The sequence below is a fragment of the Callorhinus ursinus genome, unplaced genomic scaffold (assembly GCF_003265705.2).
Source record: "Callorhinus ursinus isolate GAN/ISIS: 27379988/994484 unplaced genomic scaffold, GSC_fseal_2.0 scaffold17, whole genome shotgun sequence".
NCBI classification, from domain to species: domain Eukaryota; kingdom Metazoa; phylum Chordata; class Mammalia; order Carnivora; family Otariidae; genus Callorhinus; species Callorhinus ursinus.
This window is the reverse complement of record NW_027397079.1, coordinates 39,047,150-39,072,800: the sequence shown is the minus strand read 5'-3', so window position 1 is coordinate 39,072,800 and position 25,651 is coordinate 39,047,150. Positions and strand designations below refer to the sequence as shown.

Here is a 25,651-nt window from a genome sequence, read left to right as displayed (position 1 = left end):
CTGCCTTATTTTCCCACCTCAAAATCAGCTCTCATTGCTTGACAAATATGAACACATTCAGGATCAGAATCTATGAAATCTGGCCTCTCCTACAAGCGCTGGTCATCCCTCAATTTCTTCTGCCCACCTCAGCCTTCTGATCCCTCTCCTGGCACCCTCTTCCTTCTTTCTTTCACAATGCCTTGTCTCAGCCAGACACCAACCAATAATACAGATGCCACATATCGAGCCCCGAGCCAGGGAGCTCCTGCACATGGTCACGCTCTAATCCATGCACGTGACCTCTGATGCGCTAGCTCAGCACGACTGAAAACCCTGGCTGAGGTCACATCCCTCATTACTGGTACCGCTGATTCAAGCCTAAGCCTCCCCCTACACCTGCTGCTTTTCCTTATCAGTCATCTGCAGGTTTTTAACAGGTCAAACAGGCTGCCCATAGCTAGGAGCATTTGCATTTAAAAGCAAACTCCAGAACAGGGGAAAGTTTAGGGATGGATAACCAACGATAGAATTTCAGGCAAGGCTGTGCAGAAAGAGAGTTTAGACAGAGCACTGATTCAGGGCCCCCCACCTTTACTCCATAGCCCCACTCAGGAAATGCTGGAGCGGAGAAATCCTCAGCCATCACTTTACAGGGAAGTGAAATGATTTTCTCCATGATGATAGAGCGGGGGAGTGGCAGGGTGGGTGCCTGACGCAGATTTCAGGCTGGGGTACTTTCCACAGCAGAGGAGCCCTGCCCACCTTTGTTTACGGGCCCCCCTCTACCCCCTTCCCCACGTGCCCCAACCCTGGCACTTCTGTGCCTGGAGGGAACTGGTCCACCTGTCCAGTCCTCCCACCCTCTTGTGTCCAGAGGGGCCGATTTAGGGCTGGAGATTCCAGAAGAAGCCCTCAAGGCCTCGTCTGTGTGTATTTGTTTAGAACCGTAAATTCCTCTTTCCATGATAGGCTCACAGCCAGCTGGTCCTGAGGGTCCCATTTAGGTCATAGACTAGGGCTTTAAAGGAAGATGATTGTTAAGGTTCCGTCCAACTCCCAAATTCCTGTGATTCGATGACATCAGGATTGTGAATAATCAGGCTGGCCCTAAACCAGGTTGGGCTGTGCTGCTTCCATCAGAAACTTCCTCCCCCTCTTTATAAAAACAGGCCCGCCCCACTCGGCTCCCTCAGGGCCCTGTCCACTGGACATTCTCCGGCTGCAGAGAAACCCGCCCACCCAGGGCCACTGACTCCACCCCTTGCCTTGAAACTTAAAGCAGGCCGGAGCTGTGCAAGGAGATTGGAGCGGAGGTCCCGCAAGAGCCCAGGGCTGAAGAGAAGGTTCTCCAGGGAGGGAAGGAAGGCAAGCAGTGGCGGTAAGTTGAATTCTGTGCCTCCCTGTCTGTCCATCTCCTCCTCTCTTAAAAGTCTTTCAGGCAAACTGAGCCAATAGAGGAATGCCTTAAGGAGGGACTGACTTTGTAATTCAGGCAAAAAGCGGATTAGCTAGAATCTGAGCCCCAAGGGAGCCTTCTTTTTGTATCTGCATTTCATTGGGATGGGCTGAAGTCTTTTTGGAGGGGCGAGGGCAGTCAGGGGAAGAGAGAATAGGAGGGATTATTTTTTGGAGAAGAAATCTCTGCAGAGTAAAGGGGAAAGTGAAAAGAATTAGAGAAATGCTCTGAAGAGACAATGGGAAGCCCTCATGACTAAAGGGCAAAAAAACGTGCAATCAACTGCCTTCGGGATTTTTGGCTATCAGAGCCTGGAGGGTCCACGGGGTCTGATTGCCGCCCTCCCTCAGTGAGCCCATTAAGAAACCGGGGCTGGGGATGGGGTGGGGGGAGGCAGGGGTGGTGGTGCACGACTTGCCTCCTTGCCTTCGAGCGGGATTAAGTAGGTGGGAAGTGCTGGAAAAGAGAAGGCCTCTGATCTCCCCCCACCCCATGTCCCCTACCCCTATCTCCACCGGTTGGTTTTTGCCCAGTGTGCAAGTATGAGGTCCTCTTTAAGGACTTTCAATTACAGAGGGGAAGAATAACATCAATGGCTTTTCTTCCTAAGGTGCTCTGCAGGACGCATATCAGGGCTTTCCAGATTTTCACTGTTATTATCTTTATTTTCTTAACCTTCCTGGGAGGGAGCCAGGGAAGTAGAAAAACATGCTGCGCTCCCAGGTTAACTAGTGACAAATTCAAATGCAAAGAAGTGTGGAAATGATGATTTACCTGGTGGTCAAGTCGGGTTAATAATGGTGATCTCCTGCAGTGGATTGATGACAGAAAAAAATTATGTGTATGTGTGTGTGCATTTGCAATTCCATGAACAAATTCTACAAAAACAACTAGTAAGCGGAGTCCCCTCAAAGGGGACTTCCTAGCAATTCTTGCCCACGGGCAGGAAGACTCATCCTGGGATCTAGACGCTGACTTGTCCAGAATCAATATATGACGGTCAGCCTGAGTGCTTCCTGTGAGAGCCGAGCCAGGCTCGGGGCACCAGCAGGGATTTGTGAATGTTGAAATAGAAAAAGCTCCACACCACTCATCAATTTATTCTACCTAAAGTGTTCTCAGAGGTGCCATCCTCAAACCTCTGGATCTCATCACGAATAAACGGTAGCTCCCCACTGCCCAGTGGTTTAGTCTCTGTCCACATTCCCTAAGACCAACTCGGTTTATTTTGTGATGCCACAGATCAGATACTCCTGGTGTCTGTGCTACTCGTCAGTGGCTTCATCACACGGGGTGGGGGTTGGGGAGGGACGGGACGACAGCCAGGGAGTAGCTGAGCAACAGCAGTGATTTGTGCTTATTGAGTAGAGGTTCTGGGACTCGGCTTTATTTTCCTGGGTCCCAACATGTTGAGTAGAACCATGCTCAGTACATTTCAAACTATTGTAACCAGCAGCCCGGCCATACCTAGTGACCGTATCCATCTAATGCTTTTATAAATGACTGGCTGGGACCACAGAGCATTCGGGGAAACTTACTGTCCAGGGGAGGCCTGTTACTAACCTGCAAACAGCACCTTTTCTAGTTAGGGGGTTTTAGAGCAACTGAAGGGGCCCTTTGACGAAGATCATCCTTTGGGAGGAGCGGTGCCAGCTTCAGGATTTACAAAGCTTCTAAAATGTGTGCAGGTTATTTTCAATCAGACAGTTGAGGGGGCATCGTGGTTCACAGGAATGGTGGTGAACTTAGCTCCAGTTCAAATTCAAAGTCCATCCACTTCTCAGAGATACTGAGTGCCTGGTGCTGAGGAAGAATTTAGGTGTTGAGTTGAAATGTTCAATTTCACTTGATTATTTGGCACTGTGCATCTGCAGTCTCAGAATAAAATTTCTACTTTCTGTGAGTGAATTTCAGCTCTGCTCTGATGAGATGGCTAGGATAGACAATGAGTGACCAGAATATTCTCTTCATTCATTCTTTGGGTCATTAGCTTTGCATGGAGAAAAATTCTGTGCATAGTTTCAGGCTATAAGCCTTCTCTTAAGCCAACCAGCTCGCAAAGCTGGTAGTCTCAAATCAAACCAGATAAAAGAATGAGGACAATTTGGACTCACAGAGAGTCAGAGCTAGAATGCATCTTAGTGATTATTCGCTCTGGTCCAACCCCAGGTCCAGCCACCTGGTCTCCTAATCCTGGCTTAGTTGTCTACTTACATATAAGAAGAGCATATTTTCTTGGCGATCTTTTGTACATTCTCCTGCCTGAGAAACTGACTTCTGGAGAAGAGGGTAGAGCGACAAACAAGCCTCTCGATCACCTGAAAAATAACATGTGTGCCAGTGGGGAAAACGAACCAGGTGCTAGGTACACAGCAAGCAATGCATAAACATTCTTAAAAGGGATGACTTGGGCAAGTTCTGGTGCCTATTACCATTACCCAGGAAATACTAACTAGCTGTTCTTCCTATAAAACTTAATGCAATTGCGTGTCCTTTGCAGCCGCCTAGCACCATCTATGCCAACAGCTGTGATCCTGAGGGTGACTCTTGGCTAGCAGGCCCATGATCAGGCAAGCACGGCTTGCTTACATGGTGCTCCTGACACAGGCATCTGAGGCTTGGAGAGGTTGGTTGGGGACTGATCTAGAAAACCTGATTCCCCCTTGAGCCTCTGAAGTAACCCACTTCAAGGTCAGGCTGAACCTAGATACTGAGATACCTTTATGCAAAGCCTTTTCTGTTTATTATATGGTCACAAATATTCCATTAATTTACAACTAGACATTAGGGAATCGAAACCGAACTCATGCCCCAAAGGCTCCTCCATCCTTGGAACTTTCAAGCTTTCCGAACCAAATTTCCTCCTAGGGATGCCCTCGAAGGGAGAGCCTGGGGTGTGTGAATCCTGTTCCTTTGCCCAGTGGCAGGTGTTCATGCTGAAGAGTAAGGGGCTCCAGCTGCTTGCTGCTATTACCCTGGGCCCCAAGCTATGGTCACCTCTTGGCAATATACTCTCAGGAACACCTCTTTATTTTGTTCAACCAGCAGGTCATATAATATCAATTCCAGGAAGCCTACCTTGACCAGCCCCTTATCTCAACAAGAGGGAACTAGCTCTCCCTCCTCTGCATTCTACTAAGACCCCTTCTTCCTCTGCATTTCCACCTTCTATCCCTACATCCCTGCATATACCACAGCACTGACCACACTGTACTATGATTACCTAATCACTTGTCTGTCCTGTGCCGAAACTATGAGTTTTTGAGGATAGAACATATATGTCTTTGCACCATGGAGCCTGTGCCTGGTCTGTGGTTGGTGCTCAGCAAATATTTGATGGTGGATACATAGAGTTGTTAAATCTTCGCCCATGAATTGAAGAAAGAAGGAAATTAGACTGAGCTGGGGCGTGAAGGAGAGGTGGATGGAGTGGAGGACCTGATAGATGGCCCCCAAGGAGGACACCCAAAGAGGGCCTCAAGCCCCTTTGTGAGAGAGGTCTTTTGCATGAACAGCTTGATGTCAGCTGAGGCCTCTGCAGGTAGGGGACAGGTAGGGAAGCTAAGCCCAGTAACCTGCTAGGAGTAATCTAAAAGAGAAAGTGCCAGTCAACTGGATCTCTGCTGGCTTTTCACATTTTGTCCTGTTCATAGAAAAGAGAAACTTGTTTTATTTTGCCTTTATTTTGTAGCAAGAGCCAGTGTCTGCCACCTGGGCTATAGAGAAAAAGAGAAGTTTTTTTTTCTTTTTTTTTCTTTTTCTGGGAAGCTCCAGTTTCCTTATTTTTCTAGCCTAATGTCTCTGGTTTTTAAACATCCACGTGGTCTGCATCAGACGGGCCTTATCAGTAGCAACAACAGCCTGGTCTTCCAGCTGTCTCGGGCGCTAATTCCAGCTTCTTCTGAGAGTCCAGAGTGGCCCTAATGTAAATAGGTCCTGGAAAGGCAAATTAAAAAAAAAAAAAACCCACATTCAAGATAGGATAAAAGACACCACCTCATATCCAGGAACTAATGGCTCCTGTTAATACTGGTCTGTGTGTGTAGATGAAAGGTGTGAGCTTTTATATCAGTTGTAAAGAATCCGGTGGCAGGTTATCACAAGATGTCTGCATGATCTAGGAAACAGTATTTGGGTATTAATGCTTGACCACAATGGGGAACCCCATAGATGTTAGCATCTTTCTGCCTTGGTAGCTTTCGGTTGTTTTTCCAGGGAGAAGCTGTTAATGTTGGTGCTCCCGTTATTGAAGGACACTCGTGACAGTACGTTTGACCTTACCGTGCACGGGCCATTGCGTCGTAGGGCCTTTGCCTGCTTCTTCTCTGATTGCCGTAGTAATTCAGCAAGGTGGGAATGATTGGCCCATTAGAAAATCCAGGAAACCACAGGCAACCTGTGTGTCAGGGTTGTGTCATGGAACTTGAAGACTCTAGAGGCTATGCCCCTTGCCCTGAGACATGCTGCCCCTCCCAAACAGCAACTCTGAGCGCATTAAAAACATTACGGTCCAGCATCAGGACATAGGAAGGAGTGGTGGAAAGTGTCGGCTCGAGTCCCGACACCACCTCTCACCACGTGTCTTGCCTTAGGGCCAAGGCCCTTATGCTTTTTTGAAGTTCGATTCTCTCTGTAGAAACAAGAGAATACTATTGCCTTAAATGATTCAAGAGTTGTAAAAGGGTTTTGTAAACTCTGCCTGGGAAGTGGTAGGTACTCAAATGCCTGTGGAGCAAGGGGCATTAATCCACACACAGCTCTCACAAACACACTGTAACATCGCTTTCCTGCGAGCCCAGGAAAATGTGGACACATTCAGTAATGATACAAGGAAAGCTTCTGATCAGTTTTCTGACTCATGGGTGTTGAAATCTGGAGGTGAACTGAAGAATTATCAAAGGATTGCGTATTTCATTGCTTTGCAGTGATGTTGGCTTCAGGGAGCGGAAGGAACACCAGGAACTACCTTTGGGCTTAAGATGAGACACTGTTTTAGAGGAACATCGGATTGCAGGGTTTGTTTAAATTCAAACTTTGGGTTTAACATTTTATTGCACTGACTAATTGCATTGGCGTTTGTCAGCTGAACCTTGTTTTTTCTTCACAGGGTAAAAAGTTTATTAGGAAAGGGTTTCTTTTGTTTTTATCCTAAAAGGAGGCAGGATGGATTTCTGTTTTCCTAGACCCATAACCAGCTCTCCCTTATTTCCTCCTAACAACCAGGATTACCTGGCAGAGGGTGGCCAGGGAGTAGATGACAGTGCTCAGTGCAGAGTTTTCAGAGCTGCCAGGTTAATTTCATGTAACTCAGGCACAAGTCGTCCGCCTGTGGTTTGACGATGTTTCGGAGAGGATTCTGCCCTGAGTAACTAGTGAGATGGGAGGGAGCTAGGAGAGGATTCTGTTCTCTTCACCTCATTGGAATGGATCAAATTAGGTAAGAAACAGACTCTTCCTCTCTTGTCCCCTCATTATTCAAGAAGAGAGAAAATAAACTTTAACACACAGAAATTTAAGTACTGAAAAGTTAAGAATTGCCTACATGATGGCAGTTTCTGAAAATGGTTTTTATTCTGACAGCACGGCCTCTGTAAAAAGCAAGACCTGTGTGAGCAAGACCGGGGCTAAGAGGCTAGCGGCCCCTGTCCCGGGCTCCGTCTGGGACCCGCAAGGGTGCGCTTTTGTGGGGTCCCTGCCTGTGGGGCAGGCTTCCTCCTGCCATCTCACCCCCTCTCTTGTCCCGACTCTAGTGAAATGCCTTTGCTGTTCCAAGGAGTTCTGCCTTGGACCATTTCTTTTCTAATTTGTTGGCATCCATTCTGGGCCACGGTGGTTGTGGAGTGGAAGGAGGGTGTTGTTTGTTTAAAGCCATGAGTCACTTTAGAGTATTGGTATTCTTGGAGACCGACTCTGTCTTACTCAGATTTCCAGAGAGAAGCTTTGCAAAGCAATAATAACCCGAGACTCTCCTTTACCAGAGATTAAGGTAACAAACCTTGCACACGGGGTAAAATTTGATCATAGTATCAACTTCCTTTTGTCTTTCCCTTGCAATTTCTCGTCTCCTCTAGCTTGCTCGTATTTCTGCCTTTTTCTTGCTGGCAAGAGTAAAAACTACAAGTCCTTGAGTTCTATACCAGCTGGGGCAATTGCATTGTTTGTACCTAGAACCACAGAACTTGATTGACTGTGTTTGTACAGTTCTTCTATTGCAGATCACTTTCACACATGTGGTTGTGTTTAAATAAAAGTACTTAGACGCATTTTTAAGTGTTTCACAGTTGATTCCCATTATATCATTTGTTCTCACAACAGCAGAAACCACAGTGTGTTAGCCCTGGAGGAAACCTCGAGAGTTTGGTTTTGCATCCCTGGGAGCTGATTTTATGTCTCAAAATATAGGCACTTTTGGGAAAGGCAGCATATCAATTTTTACTCAGTCATTCTAACCTTATGTGAATGAGCATATCAGTCCCTTTCCGAAGGGCAGATTTTTTTTCCAAAGATTTTCTTTATTTGACAGAGTGGGGGAGCAGCAGAGGAAGAGGGAGAAGGATGCTCCCCACTGAGCAAGGAGCCCGAGGTGGGGTTTGATCCCAGGACCCTGGGGCCTGAGATAATGACCTGAGCTCATGACCTGAGCCGAAGGCAGACGCTTAACTGACTGAGCCACCCAGGTGCCATCCCCAGAGGGCAGATTTTTAAGGGGGAAGATGGAGAAAGTAGGGCAGTTAAGCGTCCGACTCTTGACTGCAGCTCAGGTCATGATCTCAGGTCATTATCTCAGGGTTGTGAGATTGAGCCCTGAATATGGGCTCGGTGGGGAGTCTGCTTGTGATTCTCTCCCTCTGCCTCTCCCTCAACCCCCCAATTCGTGCGCGCACGCATGCGTTCTCTCTCAAATAAATAAATCTTAAAAAAAAAAAAAGGACCATGTAAAGGCACTGAGACAACAGTTCATGTACTTTCCCCCTGGTCCTTCCCCTAGCTGTCCTGCTGCCGTCCCAGCGGCCTCACCCAGTGCAGACTCCACAGCTATGAATGGGTGCCCATCAATCAGCATTCCCCCATGTTACCACTGCAGAAACAAACCCTGAGTTTCTGGCTAGCGTGACCATTGATTTCTCAGCCACAATGGCACACTTCCTTGGCTCTAGCGGAGTAACCCCCTCCCTGGTTACCAGTCCATTGTTCCCGTTCTTCCCTAGAACAGTCATCACTCACGGTTGTTCAGAGGGGCCAGGGAAGAGAGCCACTCCAGTGCCGTCGCCAGCAGGACCCAATGCAGCTTCCAGACAGAAGGTCAGAGATGCTCTGGAAGCAGATGAGGCTTCCGCACGCAGACATGCAGGCTGGGTCCCACACAAGGATTCCTGCCCATGCATCCTTGAAATCCAGGCCATGCTTTATTTGCCAGGCCCTGTGTCCTGGTTTTTGGTTTTTTAATTTGCACAGATTCTTTGTCAATTTGCCAAGCTCTGTGTCTGCTGAACTCCATCCACCAGAGAGGGTGCCTTTTGCAAATTTGCAGAAATCAACTCTGTGTGCTAGCATGGGCCTGCCAGTGCTGGGGCCCCGGGATCTTGGGGACCATGGGCCTTGTGGCCGTTCCACTGTTAACCCTCACACAGCGATGTTTTCAAGGATTCAGGGATTCCAGTCTAACAAAAGTGAGACATTCTGGTGGGTTTCCTTCCTTCCTTCCTTCCTTCCTTCCTACTTTCCTTCCTTCCTTCCTCTTCCTTCTTTTCTTGCTTTTTTAGTTCTCTGACTCTGGGAAACTATGAAATAGAGCAGAAGGAAGAGGCCACAGAGAAAAAATAACAAGTCGTCTTTGTATTTATAGAATGAGCCTACAAGGACTTCTTATACTCACTCCGCACATCTCACCTCCCACCTTCCTCACCGTGAGCACAGGGTGCTTCTGCCTTTGGCGGCAGCCCGTGCTTCATGGTGTTGGAGCCTGTCCTGGCGCTGGCTGGCCCCACGGACAGGGAGTCTGAGTCCCTGTTTCTGGTATTCACTTTGTTCTTTGTCCAGGCGCTGCCCCCAGACCTCTACACCCACCTCTTTAATGAAGGCAAAACAAGGACACATTTTTTCCTCCTCTCTTCCTTCTCCCTTGTCTTTGGACTGCACTGCTTGTCTGCTGGCGGGATGACTCATTTCTTTGTCATCCTCCTACCCCATTCAGCCTGTCCAGATGCTCTCATTGCCTCTGTGCAGCGAGATGGAGCTATAGCCTTGTTTGAGATTGTCACTGGATCGGCTCAAGGCCCAGCAAGGCCCCCAAAAGTGGAGGAAGATAAGGACTCGACTGAACAGAGACCGTCTCTCACTCTCCCAGGAGCAGAAGACAAAAATAGACTCCCTTGCCCCTTATGCCCCGGAGTTACCAAGGGTTTTCACATGATGCAGCTGTGGGAGCCGCAATGGAAGCCCTAAGTCATGCTCTGCCTCCCCGCCTGGTCCCCCTCCCCCGTTTGTCCGGGGAATGCAAATGTGTCAATACTGCACTTCTTACTTGGCAATTTTCCAACATCTAGAATTGTGTTCCAGTTAGAAGGACCCAGAGATCCTTTTTTTTTTTTTTTAGGACCCTGAATTCTTGAAATAAAACAATATCTTGGTGGGCATCCAGAGGAAAAAAAAAGCAACCCCCCCCCCCCCGGCCGCCGCCCACCGGGGGCTTAGGCTAATGAGTTTATTGAAAGGGCTGGTTGGTTTGACAGGCAATGCTCAAGTTCCTTGTTGATGGGTGGCTCATTTACTCATTCATTGCTTCAGAATTTCTTCATAAATCCCTGAGAGCTACCTCAAGGCTTGGCCAGGATAATAAAGGATGGGACAGTCTATATGCATATGTGAAACAGGATTAACATCTGGAGGAAGAGGGGGAATGCATTTAAGAAGATCTATTTTAAAAGGTTATAGGAAATGGGATGAAATTAAGAAGGGAAATTTAAGAGGGGTTTTGGGAAATTTTGAGAAAGAGGAAATCCAGAGCACTTCCCTGTGACCAGAAGATTCCACCAAGTGCTCTTGTTTCCGATGGGCTCAACTCCCCACTGCTCTCTTCTGAAACTTCAAGAAGCCTGTGAACAGTAGCAAGCTTCCTCCTCCCAGTGAGAAAAAGGCCCCCAAAGAGCACACCCTACGTGGCCTGCTGCCCAGTGGGGGGGCCTTGGCACTCCAAATTAGAACAAAGGCAGATTAGATCCTGCCTTCTTTCTGTTTCCTTCACAATGGGGGAGGGGGGTGGGGGGTGGGGGGTGGGGGCGGGCTGTGCTGGTTGGCAAGCTGGCCCTCTGAGCCTGGCCTCGTTGGAATCCTGTCAACCAGCCCCCGCTGCTCCCTCCCCTCAACCCCGGCTCCATTTCCCACCCCCTGCCTGTCCCCAGCAGCCCCAGAAGAAGCAGTGGGGCATAAAGAGTCCTTGCGCCCCCCACTCGCCCTCTCTTTTTACCCTTGCTCCAAGGGGGGGCCTGTGGCCAGTGAGGGGATGGGCACTTCCAACAGGGAAGTTCTTTGCAAAGAAACAAAGGGGCCAGAGCCAGGTCGGGATGAAAGTTTTGGAAGCCTCTGTTCTGACAGGGCCCTTGAGGATCCTTGCGAGGGGGGAGGGGTGGGACCCAAAGTTGTTGTGACTGAAGGGAAATGACTCAAGGGAAGAAATGCCCTGATTTAATTCTTGTGGACAAAGGAGTGAGTGGGCCTGCCAGACCACAAAATAACACCCCGACCAACTAACCTAGTTTAAGCTGCGGAGGGCAAGATCACTGGGGAAACTGGGAATTTGGGGTCCAGGAAGATCTGAGTCTAAAGACCAAAAGCCAGATGCCTCTGTTCCTTTCTGCCAATTTGCACTTTGCTGGGCCTGTCTATAAAATAAGAGACAGACCTTCCAAGGGAGCAGTGGAGGGCTGGAGGGGCAAGAGCTGGGGCAGAGGAGCATTTCCTGTGTGGGACAAGGAGGCGTGGAAGTTCTAAGTGCAAGAACTGAGATTATCGGAGGTAGGTTGGCTCTGCGAGGTGCCAGTGGTAGAATCCCTATGGTGTCCTCTGAAAAAGTTTCAGAAGGGACATTTCTGTGGTTCCACCTAGTTGACCCCAGGGCAGGAACTCACTTTGAGCAAACCAAACTGACACTGGGTCCCCGGGCTGCCAAGAAGCACCAGGGATGGTCTCACTATTCAGCCCACAGAGAACTCCGGGCAAGACGATCTCCTAACCACCTGTGTCTATTGATGGATGAATAGATAAACAAGATGTGGTCTATACAGACAATGGAATCTTACTCAGCTTTAAAAAGGGAGATTTGGAGGCACCTGGGTGGCTCAGTTGGTTAAGCATCCAACTCTTGATCTCAACTCAGGTCTTGATCTCAGGGTCATGAGTTCAAGCACTACCTTGGGCTCCATGCTGGGTATAGAGCCTACTTTACAAAAAAAAAAAAAAAAAGGAGGAGATTCTGACACATGGCTCCACATGGATGAACCTTGAGAAGAGTATGCAAAGTGAAATGAGCCAGTCACAAAAGGACATGTACTCTATGATTCCACCTATATGAGGAACCTAGAGAGTCATCATATGCATAAAGACAGAAAGTATTCTACTTCCTAGTGGTTGCCAGGGGAATGGGGAGTTACTGTTTATTGGGTGCAGAGTTTCAGTTTGGGAAGATAATAAAGTTCTGCAGAGGGATGGTGGTGATGCTTGCATAACAATGTGAACGTGCTTAATGCCACTGAACTGTGCACATAAAAAGGGTTAAGATGGTCAACTTTATGTATTTTACCACAATAAAAAATATATACAATTAAAAATATCTTCTAAGGGTGCCTGGGTGGCTCAGTCCATTAAGCGTCTGACTTCGGCTCAGGTCATGATCCCAGGGTCCTGGGATCGAGCCCCACGTCGGGCTCCCTGCTTAGTGGAGAGTCTGCTTCTCCCTCTCCCTCTGCCTGCCTCTTTGCCTACAGTGCTCTCTCTCTGTCAAGTAAATAAATAAAATCTTTAAAAATATCTTCCAGACATCGGTGGCATTTCCTGCCATGGGACCTGATGCTGGAGGGACTGGCCAGGATCAAGTCATAGGTTCTTGACCTTTCCATACTCCTTGATCTCTCGATCACACGATGAAGTTTTTTTTTTTTTTCCCCCTGCCTCTTCCAGAATTTAAGGGACACTCTGAAGGAACGGTGAATACAATGAGGAGAGAGCTCGTGTGCGTCCTGCTGCTTTGTGGAGCAGCTCTCACCTTGTCCAGCCAGGTAGGAGGGCAGTTCAGGTCTGTGCCCCGAGCCTCGAGCCCGCATACCCTCAATGGACTCAGGAGCCCCAAAGTGGTGTTCTGTCAGAGTGCAGAGGTCAGCAGTTACGGAGCGCAGTACACACACTCCTCTCTGTGTAGGATGCTCAGGATTCAGGCGCAGAACCCCAGGCAGTTCTTCTGACTTGGGCAAATAGTACTTAATCCTACTCCACTGCTACTGCCTGCCTTCTTTGGAGCTGTTTTTCAAGAATGTGTTTGAATTCATCCATAAAGCATCTAAAAAAGGTGGTGCACAAGCCATGAGCCCTGGAAGCTGGCAAGCTGACCTAGGCTGCTTACTGTCTACTTGGGATGGAAGCCATACTACGGACATGCTCTCTAAAAATGCCCAGCGAGCAAGGGCACCATGGAGGGCCCATTGAGCAGTACCTTGCACAGTGAGGTTTTAGAGGAGAGAGTTGGAGGGGACGGAGGGGGGCTACAACTCCACTAACCCCCTGCGGCTATTTAAATTTAGAATTAAATGCAATTAAAAATTCAGTTCAGTCGCACTAGCCCCATTTCAAGTGCTCAGTCACCACATGTGACTAGTGGTTACGGTATTGGACAGCACAGGTATTAAAGATTTTCATCACTCAGAAAGCTATTTTGGTAGCACTGCTCTAGAAGGAGAGGACAAATTAGAAAAGAAGGCAAGAGGTGGACATTGCACCTGGGGCCAGCTACCCGAGGGGGAATCTTCAGGGCAGGTGGCATCTGACTGGGGGTGTGTAGGCAGTCTCTGGATCAACCATGTTTATTCCTAACACGCCCAGCATGGGCTGATCCTTCCTCCACCCCTGGTTGCTTTGCAGGAAATCCACACCCGATTCAGAAGAGGAGCCAGATCTTACAGAGGTAAGGTGAAGCTGAGGTGGAAGGGGGTCTATGGAAGCAGGAAGCAGAGTCAGGGCTTAGGAGCTCAGGGTGCTCTAGGCGCTGTCGGGGATTTATCTTCCACCACACCCAGCTTATGTAAGCTGTGTGAAGGTGAAATTTTGCAGGGTGATTCTGTAAAGATGCCTGCATCACCCCCCAGCCCTTACTCATTCACCTAGTTAGCTAAGGCCAGGTTCTGAGAGAACAGGAACAGGCGTGCCCTCAAGGAGTCCGGCTGTCAGGGAGTCACAGAGCTGGTGGGAGCCTGCCAGCTCAGTGGCCCGAAGCCCTGTTACACAGGTGACAGGACAGAGCCAGAGATTGAGCAACTGGCCCAAGGCCACACCGAGACCAGGCCGCAGCTGCACTGGTCCTCCGGGGTCCTTTTCTGGGCTGTGAGCCCCATCCTGCCAGAGTCCACCTGGCATCTTTGTTAACTGCCATCTCCGTGCTTCCACGTCTTCTGGTTGGTCAAACTGGGGTAACGAACCTGGGTTACCTCACAGAAGTCCCACAGGTGTGGAAAGACTTTTCACTCTAGAGTCGACTTTAGAAACCTGAGGAAATCGCCGTGAGCATTAGGTAGGATTCCAAAAATAAAACATGCTCGCAGCCAGATTGTCTTGACTCTGGTTGGAAGAACTCTTGGGCCCAACTTCACATCTAAAGCTACCAACTTAGGACCCTCATTTCTTGTCCTTCATGACCTAGTTCCTTTGGCTCTGGAAGGCTTTGCAACACCTCTTTTAAAGTGGAAGTATGCTGTAACTTTTTTTTTTGAGAGAGAGAGAACGCATGCGCACACGCGTATCTATAGACACACGCACGCGCACACACCCACCCACATACATGCAGGGTGGGGGGAGGCGCAGAGGGAGAGGGAGAATTTTCAGCAGGATCAGCGAGAGGCCCAACATGGGGCTCAATCTGAGACCCTGAGATCATGACCTGAGCCAAAACCAAGAGTCAGATGCTTAACTGACTGAGCCACTCAGGTGCCCCAACGCTATACTCTTAATGCCTTTGCTGTTGGATAGCACAGCATTTCCACTAACCTGGATACTAAGGGTATCCAGGCAGGGGACCCTCAAAAGAAACAACAGTATTATTTATAGCGAGCATGTGTCACTTCTTTAATTCATGAAAAGTTAAAGATTTCTTAAGTTGGCATTCTGGTTTGCAAACAGAGAGAGGCAAAGAAGGCAAGAATATCAATGCGAGTACCTAGACCGTTTTCATTAAATCAGAAATAATGGTGAGAGCAGCACATTCCCCACACAGACTAAGATGTCAATTTTCTTTCTTTTGGGCTAGCAATGCATCATTTCAGTGTGGTAACACTCATGTGGATCGATAACTCTGGTAGGCAATTATATACATGTGCATATTTCTGATGAATTAAAATGAAAAATTAGGGGCGCCTGGGTGGCTCAGTCGTTAAGCGTCTGCCTTCGGCTCAGGTCATGGTCCCCGGGTCCTGGGATTGAGCCCTGCATTGGGGTTCCTTGCTCAGCCGGAAGCCTGCTTCTCCCTTTCCCTCTGCCCCTCCCCTCCGCTCCTGCTCTCCCTCTCTCTCAAATAAAATCTTTAAAAACACACATACACAAAATATAATGAAAAAGTAGAGTATTACTTAGTAAATGCATTTTGATAGATAAATTCTTCCAAGATGAGGGCCCCGCCAAGGAAGAACAATAAAAGCGGTCTTTGGTGACAGATTCGCAGGTGTGTGCTGTCTTTGGGCCGGGAGCAGGGAAGGGATGAAGGATGGGTTGTATGACAAGTGAGTGAGGGACTCAGTAGGACCTGCGGTGGGGTGGCACCGTTTGGGGCTCGTGCCCTCAAGAGGCCGCCTGTCCCTCGTTCTAGTGAGTTGCAGAGACGAGAAGACGCAGACGCTGTACCTGCAGAACGAGTCGTGGCTGCGCCCGGGCCTGCGGGGCAACCGCGTGGAGTACTGCCGCTGCGTGGCCGGCCACGCGCACTGCCACTCGGTGCCCGTCAGAGGTACGTACGCGCGCGCCGCCGAAGCTTCCAGCACCCGCGCCCGGCTCTCAGGCCCACGCCCCCTGTGTCCCCGGCCCGGCGCGCGTGCGCAACTTCAGATGGAGGTTACGGGCGTGCTGGGCCTCAGGCTAAGGTGGTGGCGCTGAGCCAGAACGTGAGACTGTGACCTGGGGCCCTCGCCTTCTCCTGCCTGGCCTCAGCTTCCTCGTCCGTCAAATGGGGAGAATGGGCGTACCTACCTCACGGTTTGCTGTGAGGAAGAAATAGCTCCTTTTGTAAAGCGCCGAGAATAGTGCCTGGCTGGCAGAGCTTACTCTTAAAATCCTAACTCCTATTATCCTTGGAACTGCTGTGAAAGTGATTGGGGCTGCCTTGTTTGTCCTTGACAGTCTGCAGCGAACAGAGGTGCTTTAATGGCGGGGCGTGTCGGCAGGCTCTCTATTTCTCAGATTTTGTCTGCGAGTGTCCTGAAGGCTTTTTGGGGAAACGCTGCGAAATAGGTGAGTGGTGGGTGGGTGGGTGGGTGGTGTGAGAAGACGGACAGAATCCCAAGTCTTCCCAGAAAGGAGAGGAAGTGTGTGGTGACGGGGGCAGGGTGGGGACAGGGAAGGATCCTCCAAGGGTCCGTTAGGAAACCAGAGCGCTGGGCGCAGCGGGCAGAGCCTTGGGTGCCAAGCTGGGGTCTGCCTGGGGGACCCTGGCCACCCCGTGTACCTCCTGCGCCCCAGTAGCTTCGGCAGTCAGCCCGCCTCGCTGGTTTGGGGTGACGACAGAGCAGAAGTGAAACCCCTTTGGAAAACTAAATGACAGAAGGGGGAATGCACTTGGGAGGCGTCACGTGTCCTGTTTGCTCTCTCTTTCTCTCTTTTTTAAGATTTTATTTATTTATTTGAGAGAGAGAGGGAGCACGAGTGGGATGAAGGGCAGAGGGAGAAGCAGACTCCCCGCTGAGCAGGGAGCCCGGATGCGGGGCTCGATCTCGGGATTTGGGATCATGACCGAGCCGCCCAGGTGCCCCATGTGTCCTGTTTTCAATCAGATGCCAGTGCCACGTGCTACAAGGACCAGGGTATCACCTACAGGGGCACGTGGAGCACCGCGGAAAGCGGGGCCGAGTGTGTGAACTGGAACAGCAGCGTGCTGGCCCTGAAGCGCTACTCGGGGCGGAGGCCCAACGCCATCCAGCTGGGCCTCGGGAATCACAATTACTGCAGGTAAGGGGGCCCCCCTTCCTGCGTGAGCTCGCTTCCCGCTGGTGAGGAGCTGCTACAGCTGGGGACACCACCGGGAGCTCATCAGGCAGTGGGCCCCACGGAAACAGAACCGGCGCCTTCTCTACCGACGCAGTGATGTTCGCAGGCGGCGCAGGCCGCCGCGGGGCTGGCCCGTCTGGAGCATGTGGGCAGGCCCGCCGGCTGCGAACTCCCACAGGCTTTGCTGTTGCGGTCTGGAGGCAGAGGTCTTCCCAGCTTTTGCCCCTAAGGCCTTGCACAGACTGGATGGGGCTACCACATGATAAAGGATAATCTCCTTTACTTCAAGTCCGCTGATTGTGGCTGTTAACCCTAGCTACAAAATCTCTTCACGACAGCACCTAGATTAGCGGTCGATTAGATAACTGGGCACTCAGAGCCAAGTTAACCCATAAAACTAACCGCCACAGGCCAGCCCTTGTCAACATGGCTTCTGTGTGCACCTCCTTAAACCATACTTAGTCTCCAGAGACAGTAGCTAAGTCACACTTCCACCCGACATGATCCAGCTCCCCCGTGCACTGCCGAAAGCTCACTGACCTTTTCCCCGGAAGAGGATGCAAAGTCTTTGGGTCTCAGAGGGAGGCTTAACTTGGCACCTACCCCGGCCTTCCCTGGCTGCTTTTTCAGAAACCCGGACAGGGACTCAAGGCCCTGGTGCTACATCTTCAAGGCGGGCAAGTACAGCAGTGAGTTCTGCAGCACGCCAGCCTGCCCCGAGGGTAAGTGCTGCTTGCCCACCTTCCCTGGCAGCGTCCCCGGAAGTAGACTCTAGGAGGACCAAGCTGATTGTGTTTCTATAGCTGAGGACACTAAGGAGTGGGCTGGTGGTTCATCATTTTGGTTGCAGAGGGAAGAACATCAGGAGACTTAGGTCCTCACCCGGGCCTGGCCTCTAACTAGCGGTTGGACCTTGAGCTGGCCTCTTTACCACCCCCCCGGGTCCCCCATTTCCTCGTGTACAGAGGAGAAGGGGGGCCGCGTGGGTGGTTTCCAGTCCTTTTGAGGATGAATGGAGATGCTCCCTTTTGTGATTGATGGGCCTTTTTCTCAATCTCTCTCTCTCTCTCTCAAAGATGTTTAATATGAGAAGGTTTTCCAAATTTAAAAATACTAAATTATAAAAAAGCACTATGAATTCTGTGGTGCTTTTACAAATAATGATATCCCAATAGTATAAAAAATGTGTTTTAAAGTTCTAAATATTCATATAAAATAATAATGTGCCTTCTGCCTACAGGTAAGTCTGACATACCTGTGAATTTGAGGACTCTTTATAGTAATTCTAAAGCATCCTCTCCCCTCCCAGGATCGGTAAATTGGGACTCACTAGTCTAGGGGGCCCTAAAGATTGCTTTAATTATGCTGTTTATAGTGGTACACTCTGCCAGTTTTAAATGGGGAGAAAGGAGGCTAAAATGGGGCAAATCGATGAAAATAGGCAGCATCCGTAGGTCCATATTCTCTCTTCCTGCTCAAGCCCAATAAACCCTTCAGAGCACTGGCAGACAAAATCTGAGAAACTGGGGCCTCTGACATGTTCCTCCATTGAAGAACTCTGGTTTGCCACAACCTGTCAAGTATAAGCAGGGAAACCCCCATTTACTTTCAAAGCAGCTCCAGCAATAATCACTACTAATTGGGCATAGGCCCTTCCTGCCCAACATGAACAAACCCTCAGGATCTCTCAACACAGCAATCCAGGCAGCCACATCCAACCGATGAAAGTTGGCCCACCAACTGAAAGCCATTTACCATCCCTATGTAAAAGGCCTTGAAGGAGGAGGAAAGAGGGGAGGTGGGATGGTATCTCCCCCCTCCTATGGGCAGGCTAACTGCCTTCATCCTCTCAGGCCAGCAGCCCCGCTCAGGCCCTGTTGCAAACCCCGACTCGCCTGCGGTAGCATTTAATTGGTTTTGTTTCAGTTTGAGATTTCTTTTGTTCCAGAAAAAAATGAGGACTGCTACTTTGGAAAAGGGTTAGCATACCGTGGCACCTCCAGCCACACTACGTCTGGTGCCCCCTGCCTCCAGTGGAATTCCATAGTCCTAACAGGCAAGGTCTACACAGCGTGGAAGACCAATTCTCAGGCACTGGGCCTGGGCAACCACAATTACTGCCGGTACGTAGCACAGGGTCCGTGGGGTTCATGTCTGGGCAGAAGGCAGGACTGGGACGTGGGATAGGAGATTTCATGCCTAAAGTTATATGAACGACCCAGAACCATGGATATTCTCTAGTCACACCTATTCACTTGCTAGAATAACACCTATTATAAAGAGGGAAGTTCACCAGTTTGTCAGCCCACATCCCACGTTCGAGGTGCTGTCCCATAGCCACTTAGTTCTCATCTGTTCTGTTCTTGTCTGGCTCCTTTCTCCCAGGGAATCATAAGACTGTCCTCACAGCACAGCTCACAGTCCCTTCCAACATCCCTGTGAGAGGGGAATGTTGTGTTGCTGATAGAAAAACAAAATTAAACTTGTTTTCCTCTGGTGCGATCTTGGACAGAGCCATGTTCAGAACTCAGGCCCCTCCTTCCCAGCTCATTGCTTTGCCATTGGTTTACTGAGCCTCCTTCTGCTCTCATGTGGCTTCTGATGTGCTTGAAAACCTTAAACTCTCTTACCACCTAGGAACCCAGATGGGGATGCCAAGCCTTGGTGCCACGTGCTGAAGGACCGCAAGTTGACGTGGGAATACTGCGACGTGCCTCAGTGCTGTAAGGGCTGGCCCTTGGCCACCTCCCACTGCCCAGCCCCCCTTCTTGACCGTTTCCTCTGCCACTTCCTGTGTCTTCATAGCTGTCTGGTTCAGACTGCGTAGTTCCCAGATTTTCAGGAAGGCCTTGGTGGGGAGGGGCTTTCCATGACTGAAGCAATGGTGGGATGACAACTCTTCTGGCCAGGTGTTCACTTCCCACGCACGAGTGTGACACAGGGGCAAAACGAAGGAGAAGAACTGGCCAGTTTCTCTTAGAATTCATTAGGCTCTGAACGTCTCTCTCCAGATGCCTTTATTAATGATCGATGATGAGGTCGTGGTGAGAGCATGGAGGAGGATAGCTCACGCATATGGCTCCCTAGATAACAAAGTGCTCTCATAGCGTTCTCCCGACAGCGTGGTGAGAGGCGGTCTTCCTATCTTTGGTTTCTGGATGAGGAAACCAGTTCAGAAGTCACATGGCCTGCCCAAGCTCACTGGGCTCCGAGTAGCAGAGCCCGGGTCTGATCCCACATCCTCTGACCCCACAGCTGGTACTTCTGCTGTGAACTCTTCCAACCTTTCTCACAGAGCCCGTTTCACACAGGGGACCTGGGTGGGTGGAGGGAGCGGAAGACCGAGAGGAAATTCAAGTTGGCACATTTTGCTAAAAAACTTTAGAAATTGTCTGAGAATGGATTATTATTACTCCATTCCTGTGAACACACATATTAGCCAGAATGTTTCTCAAGGAACATACTACATAACTGGGCAGTAAGACACAAACTACCGATGGACTCACAACCAAGGCCGTGCATGGCGAGTCCTCGGTGAGCAGTATCCGTGAGCCCGCTCGGAGCCTGGTGGGCTGGGAGTGTTAAGAAAGCTCCACGAGGAGGGAGGATTTCACCTAGGCCTTGAAGGATGGGCAAGGTGGAGTAGATGGAAAAGAGATGGGGTAGACATCCTCCAGGAGAGAGCTGCAGGGCCTCGTTATTTCTGAAGCCGGGAGACGGGTGCAGGAAAAAACGGGGGTAATGAAGCATGGCAGAAAGATCCCAATTGGGGTCAGACAAATCTGGGTTCTAATCCGGGGGCCGCTGTGACCTTGGGCAAAAATTTCCCAGCTTCCCTGAAGTTCAGTGTGGTGAGGGTTAAAGATAGTGTATGTGCAGTGGTTGGTGTGCACTATGTGATCAACAGATGAAAGCTGTGGTTTTTGTTACCGCGGAGACTGTTCTAGCCCTCTCTATAGCCTGGACGTGAGCAATAAGCCTGTGGAAACTCGGGGTTCCAAGAGAGAAAACCAAGATAGGTGCTCAAGGACCTCACCCAAGGACCGCAGGTCTGATCTCCCTTCTCCGTCCTCTCCTCTCCCAGCCACCTGTGGTCTGAGACAGTACAAGCAGCCACAGTTTCGCATTAAAGGAGGACTCTACACAGACATCACGTCTCATCCGTGGCAGGCCGCCATCTTTGTCAAGAGCAGGAGGTCACCAGGAGAGAGGTTTTTTTGTGGGGGAATACTAATCAGTTCCTGCTGGGTCCTGTCTGCTGCCCACTGCTTCCAGGAGAGGTAGGGACTCCGGAAAACCCAGTCAGTCTCCCTAGACTTTGAGGCCTTGAAACCAGGGCCTGTTAGAAGAAGCCTCACAGCAAGCAGTGCGTCCTAAGGCTCTTTCTCCATTAGGTATGATGCCCACCACCTTAGGGTGGTCTTGGGCAGAACATACCGAGAGGTCCCTGGAGAGGAGGAGCAGAAATTTGAAGTCGAAAAATACATCATCCATGAGGAATTTGATGAAGACACTTATAACAACGATATTGGTGAGATGTTCTGTGCTCCCTGCTCCAGATGACACGACACACACCCACCCATGTGCATCCGCACCTCTGCCTTCCTCCCCCTCCCCTCTCCTTCATCTTCCTCCCCTCCAATCAGACGAGCATCACATGGGGCTTATTCTCTTCTCGCTCTCCTCCCAGTCCTGCTGAAACTGAAGTCGGAGTCGCTACACTGCGCCCAGGAGAGCGACACCGTGCGCACTGTGTGTCTCCCTGAGGCCAACCTGAGGCTGCCCGACTGGACAGAATGTGAGCTGTCTGGCTACGGCAAGCACGAGGCGTGTAAGTGGGAGGAAGTCTCGGCCCCATCCTGTCTGTCTGCAGGACGGCGGGGCGTGCGGTTACTGAGAGGAAAAAGTCATGAGAAGGTTCTAGCCCTGGCTCAGGCACTGATGCTGTGTAAATGTAGGCAAGTTCCCTGCAGACCGAGAACCCATTGTCTGCCTGCCCCACCTCTCGGGGTCACTGTGCAGGTCAAGAAAGGGGTGAAAAGTACAAGTGCTTTAAAGGGCCTAAGACTGCAGCAAGGTTCTGATAAGAAGTGGAGGCGGGTGATTAGGGTGTGGGGCTCTTGCGACTCTGGTCGTGTAGGTCTGAGTCCACACCCTAGATCTGCACCTTGTAGTGGTGGGACCCAGGACGTGGGTTTTTATGTTACACTGGCCCCCTCGCTGGTCACATGGGGGTAGAATTGCCTACCTCCTTAGATTATGAGAATTGAATGATAGTAGGTTAAGCCAGTGGTTTTCAGCTGGGGTGTTTTTGCTGGCCATGTCTGGAGGCATTTTTGCTTGTTGCAACTCAGGATGGAGGTTTATACTAACATTTAGTGAGTCGAAGCAAGGGGGGCTGCCAAACATCTGCAGTGCACAGGACAGCCCCCCTCAAAAAAATGTTCTGGCCCCAAATGTCAGTAGCGCTGCTCCTGAGAAACCATGGGCTAAACTCTATAAAATAGCTGGTTTTGTCGGTCAAAACGATATTGACAGTATTTCGTAGGCTTCAACCTCATCGATCTGTAAGCTGGATCCAAATTAACCATTATTAGAAAAATCAGCTTCCTCTTTCTAGAAGATTTACAAATAACTTTCCCTAAAACTGTAAGATGTTTTCCCTTCTCTGTTTCAGCTTCTCCTTTCTATTCTGAGCGGCTGAAGGAGGCTCATGTCAGGCTGTACCCGTCCAGCCGCTGCACATCACGGCATCTGTTCAACAAAACCGTCACAAGCAACATGCTGTGCGCCGGAGACACGCGAAGTGGTGGGAACCAGGCAAACCTGCACGATGCCTGCCAGGTAGACACGGGGGTCTCGCCCACCCGAGGGGAAAAGTGGTCCTTGGCCCACAGGTTCCTAAGCAAGACAAAGTTACAGCCAGAATGGATGCATTCATCTTGGTGAGGCGCTGGAGATTCTAGAGGAGGGCCTCAACGAAATAACACAATCGGAGAGAGATCAAAGTTACCCAAACCTAAGAAATCTAAACTGCAGGAAGTGTCCCCATTGTCTATACCGGAAACTCCACCTGATTCAGGGTTTCTTGTAAGCCCAGGCAATTGATCGACTATTGAAGTGATGGGTAAAGCAACACAGACGAAGCAATTCTTGACTTCTGGAGGGGCTGGAGAATTGTTGGAGTCTGCCATGTAGAGGCGGGGGAGGAGAAGCTGCAGCTTGCCAGGGAGTATGACCCAGATGATTCGTGAGAAAGAAGTTTTAAAAACTCATGTCAGCCCTAGTATGAGGTTTTTTGCCTGGGAAAGCAAACTATTTCAGGCTCTCTGTGTCGGCACCCTTGTCAGAGTCGGTACTTCTATTTCATGATAACAGGGCCCTGGTATGGGACACACACCAGCCTGTGGTATTAGGACCTAAATATAATCAAGGCACCGTTATTGATGAGACATTTTTGAGCCTACAGTGTGCCTAGCTCTCCATCGAGGGGCTGGGGGTTAGAGGGGAAACAAAAAGAAGGAAACGGGGCTCTTCCATTGAAGACTTTATGGACTTTGTTCTTATAAGGTAAATTATATCAGCATTTTCCCCTCAGTTCCTTGACAACCTTTGTCTTTTTGAATGGTTTCTTCAGAAACCTCAGCTGTAGCCCTAGCTCAACAGTCATAAAAAGGTTGTATGTAAAGTGAAACCATGATCTGCAAGCTTCAAGTTAAAAACAAAAACAAGAAATCATTTTGATTCAATAAGACAATAACAGCCAACAATTACCAAGAGTTTTACAAAATGTCATGCTTTCTCCCAATTAATTCCCATAACAACCTCCCATACGGTACATAGTATGATCCCTAGCTTCGAGGATAAGAATACTGAAGCACGGTTAGCCTAAGGCCACATAGCCAGTAAGTGGTAGAGTTAAAAGGAGGGTTGTGGCCTGAAATGTCTGAGCAATTATCTCAGTTCTGCTTTGCAATGTAGATACAGCGTAATTGTCTACAGGATCAAGATCATCGAGATAAAAATTTCTCTCTCTGAAATTTTGAATAATACAACAATCAGCACTACAGATATTAACCCTAACTTCCCCAAAGAGTTTGCGTTTTTTGCAAACAACTAACCTGTTCTCTCTACTGCAGGGTGACTCGGGTGGCCCCTTGGTGTGTATGAAGGACAATCGCATGACTCTGGTTGGCATCATCAGTTGGGGCATTGGCTGTGGGCAGAAAGATGTTCCTGGTATATATACCAAGGTTATTAATTACCTAGACTGGATTCAAAACAATATGCGACTGTGACCAAGGACATCCAGTTCCCTGAAATCATGGGAGACCCTGCTTCCTCCACTTCAGAAGACACACTAAGGCGGAGTGCTTCTTTACAGAGCTGAGCCATCACACAGTACAAGTGGTTGGCAGGGCAGGGGGAACCCATAGAAGGGGGGAGAGGATAGGTTTTAATAGGTACTTCCCATTTTAGAAGTTTTCAGGGGTTAAGATCTGATTTCAGAATATAGTTTGTCAGCCGAGAAGACGGATAAATGCCAACCCCTCCTGGAGTACCACCGTCTAAGGCAGAAGAGAGGAAGGGAGAGAAGCCCAACCTCCTGATCTGTCACCACGAGCAGCTTTGTAAATGGGACCACAAAGATGAAAGCATGTCTCAATAGTAAAAAAGTAACTAGATCCTTCAGGAAGGAAGGATTGCATTAGAAATGGAATGTCTATTTATAGTCACAAGGAAGCCCCGTGGGGGTCTCCTCGTAAGGGATGGGCTGGCTGGCCAGATCATTTTTCTCAACACCACCTTTTAAATCAAGTATTTGACTTTTCCCTTTCTCCACTTTACAGCTCTTGGAAGGAAATCTTTTTGTGTACAGTGTAAATCTTTTTTTCTTTATAATAAAACAGGAGACTTGTATCATTTTAGTAACTGATAAACTAGGCTTTAGTATATTTATATCAATCCGTTTTAGTTTTTACTTTGTTGCCACACCCCTGTATTATACTGTGCTGAAATAATAAATTCAGATTATTTTTCACATATTTTCCCAAATCAGAGTGGGATAATTTTCTTACACTTGCAGTATCTCACAGCTCATTTATTCTTGTTAGTCATGGTCACATTTTAAAAATCATCTCAGGGTGCCTGGGTGGCTCAGTTGGTTGAGCGGCTGCCTTCGGCTCAGGTCATGATCCTAGAGTCCTGGGATCGAGTCCCGCATCGGGCTCCCTGCTCGGCGGGAAGTCTGCTTCTCCCTCTGACCCTCCCCCCTCTCATGTGTTCTCTCTCTCTCATTCTTTCTCTCAAATAAAAAAAAATCTCAAATATTTCCTTTCATTCATTTGGCATGTAGAGAATACTCGCTGCATACAAGGCAACGTGCAAAGTGCTATAGACAGTGGAAAGGGGGAGGAAGGCAGTTCTCGGTTAGACAGGAAAATAAGATAAATACCCGGGTAGAACAGAGATGGGTCACAAAAACAGCAGAGAGAAACTTTTACTTTTCAGTTGCAGGAAGTATGAGAGAATCTTAAGGGAAAACAGAGGTAGGGCTTTCAAAAATTGGGCGAGATCTGGACTGGTGGGGAGGAGGTGTGGGCAAGGCACCCTTGAGACCGGGAATGTCACTGCATGGAAATACAAGAGATCTGGAGAGGAAAAAGGGTGGTGGGAGTATGGGGAAGGATTTTGTACAGGTTGTTGGAAGTGAAGGTCATGAAGAATGTGGGTAGGGGGGCGCCTGGGTGGCTCAGTCGG

The 25,651-nt window shown here is 49.3% G+C and overlaps 1 protein-coding gene across 2 annotated transcripts; it reads left to right on the top strand.

Annotated features, from left to right (window-relative positions):
* The first annotated feature begins 1,204 nt into the window (after positions 1–1,204).
* Positions 1,205–24,936, top strand: PLAT (plasminogen activator, tissue type). 2 transcript variants are annotated; one of them, XM_025886304.2, is made up of 14 exons: positions 1,205–1,360; positions 12,614–12,711; positions 13,568–13,610; positions 15,501–15,638; positions 16,028–16,138; positions 16,678–16,852; positions 17,522–17,613; positions 18,840–19,014; positions 19,529–19,614; positions 20,976–21,171; positions 21,286–21,422; positions 21,582–21,722; positions 22,569–22,735; positions 24,031–24,936. In XM_025886304.2, the coding sequence occupies exons 2-14, from the start codon at positions 12,649–12,651 to the stop codon at positions 24,187–24,189; spliced, it is 1,683 nt and encodes a 560-aa protein (XP_025742089.1). In that variant the 5' UTR covers positions 1,205–1,360; positions 12,614–12,648; the 3' UTR covers positions 24,190–24,936. The 2 variants fall into 2 exon arrangements, with proteins under 2 accessions (XP_025742089.1, XP_073758660.1); XM_073902559.1 differs by lacking the exon at positions 1,205–1,360 and adding an exon at positions 8,651–8,740.
* The last annotated feature ends 715 nt before the right edge of the window (positions 24,937–25,651 follow it).

Excerpts from the sequence above, each read along its gene's own strand:
- PLAT (XM_025886304.2), top strand. The coding sequence starts at position 12,649 with ATGAGGAGAGAGCTCGTGTGCGTCCTGCTGCTTTGTGGAGCAGCTCTC. Across the intron at positions 16,853-17,521 it reads GGGAATCACAATTACTGCAG|AAACCCGGACAGGGACTCAA; the intron begins GTAAGGGGGCCC and ends CTGCTTTTTCAG. Across the intron at positions 21,723-22,568 it reads CTACGGCAAGCACGAGGCGT|CTTCTCCTTTCTATTCTGAG; the intron begins GTAAGTGGGAGG and ends TCTCTGTTTCAG.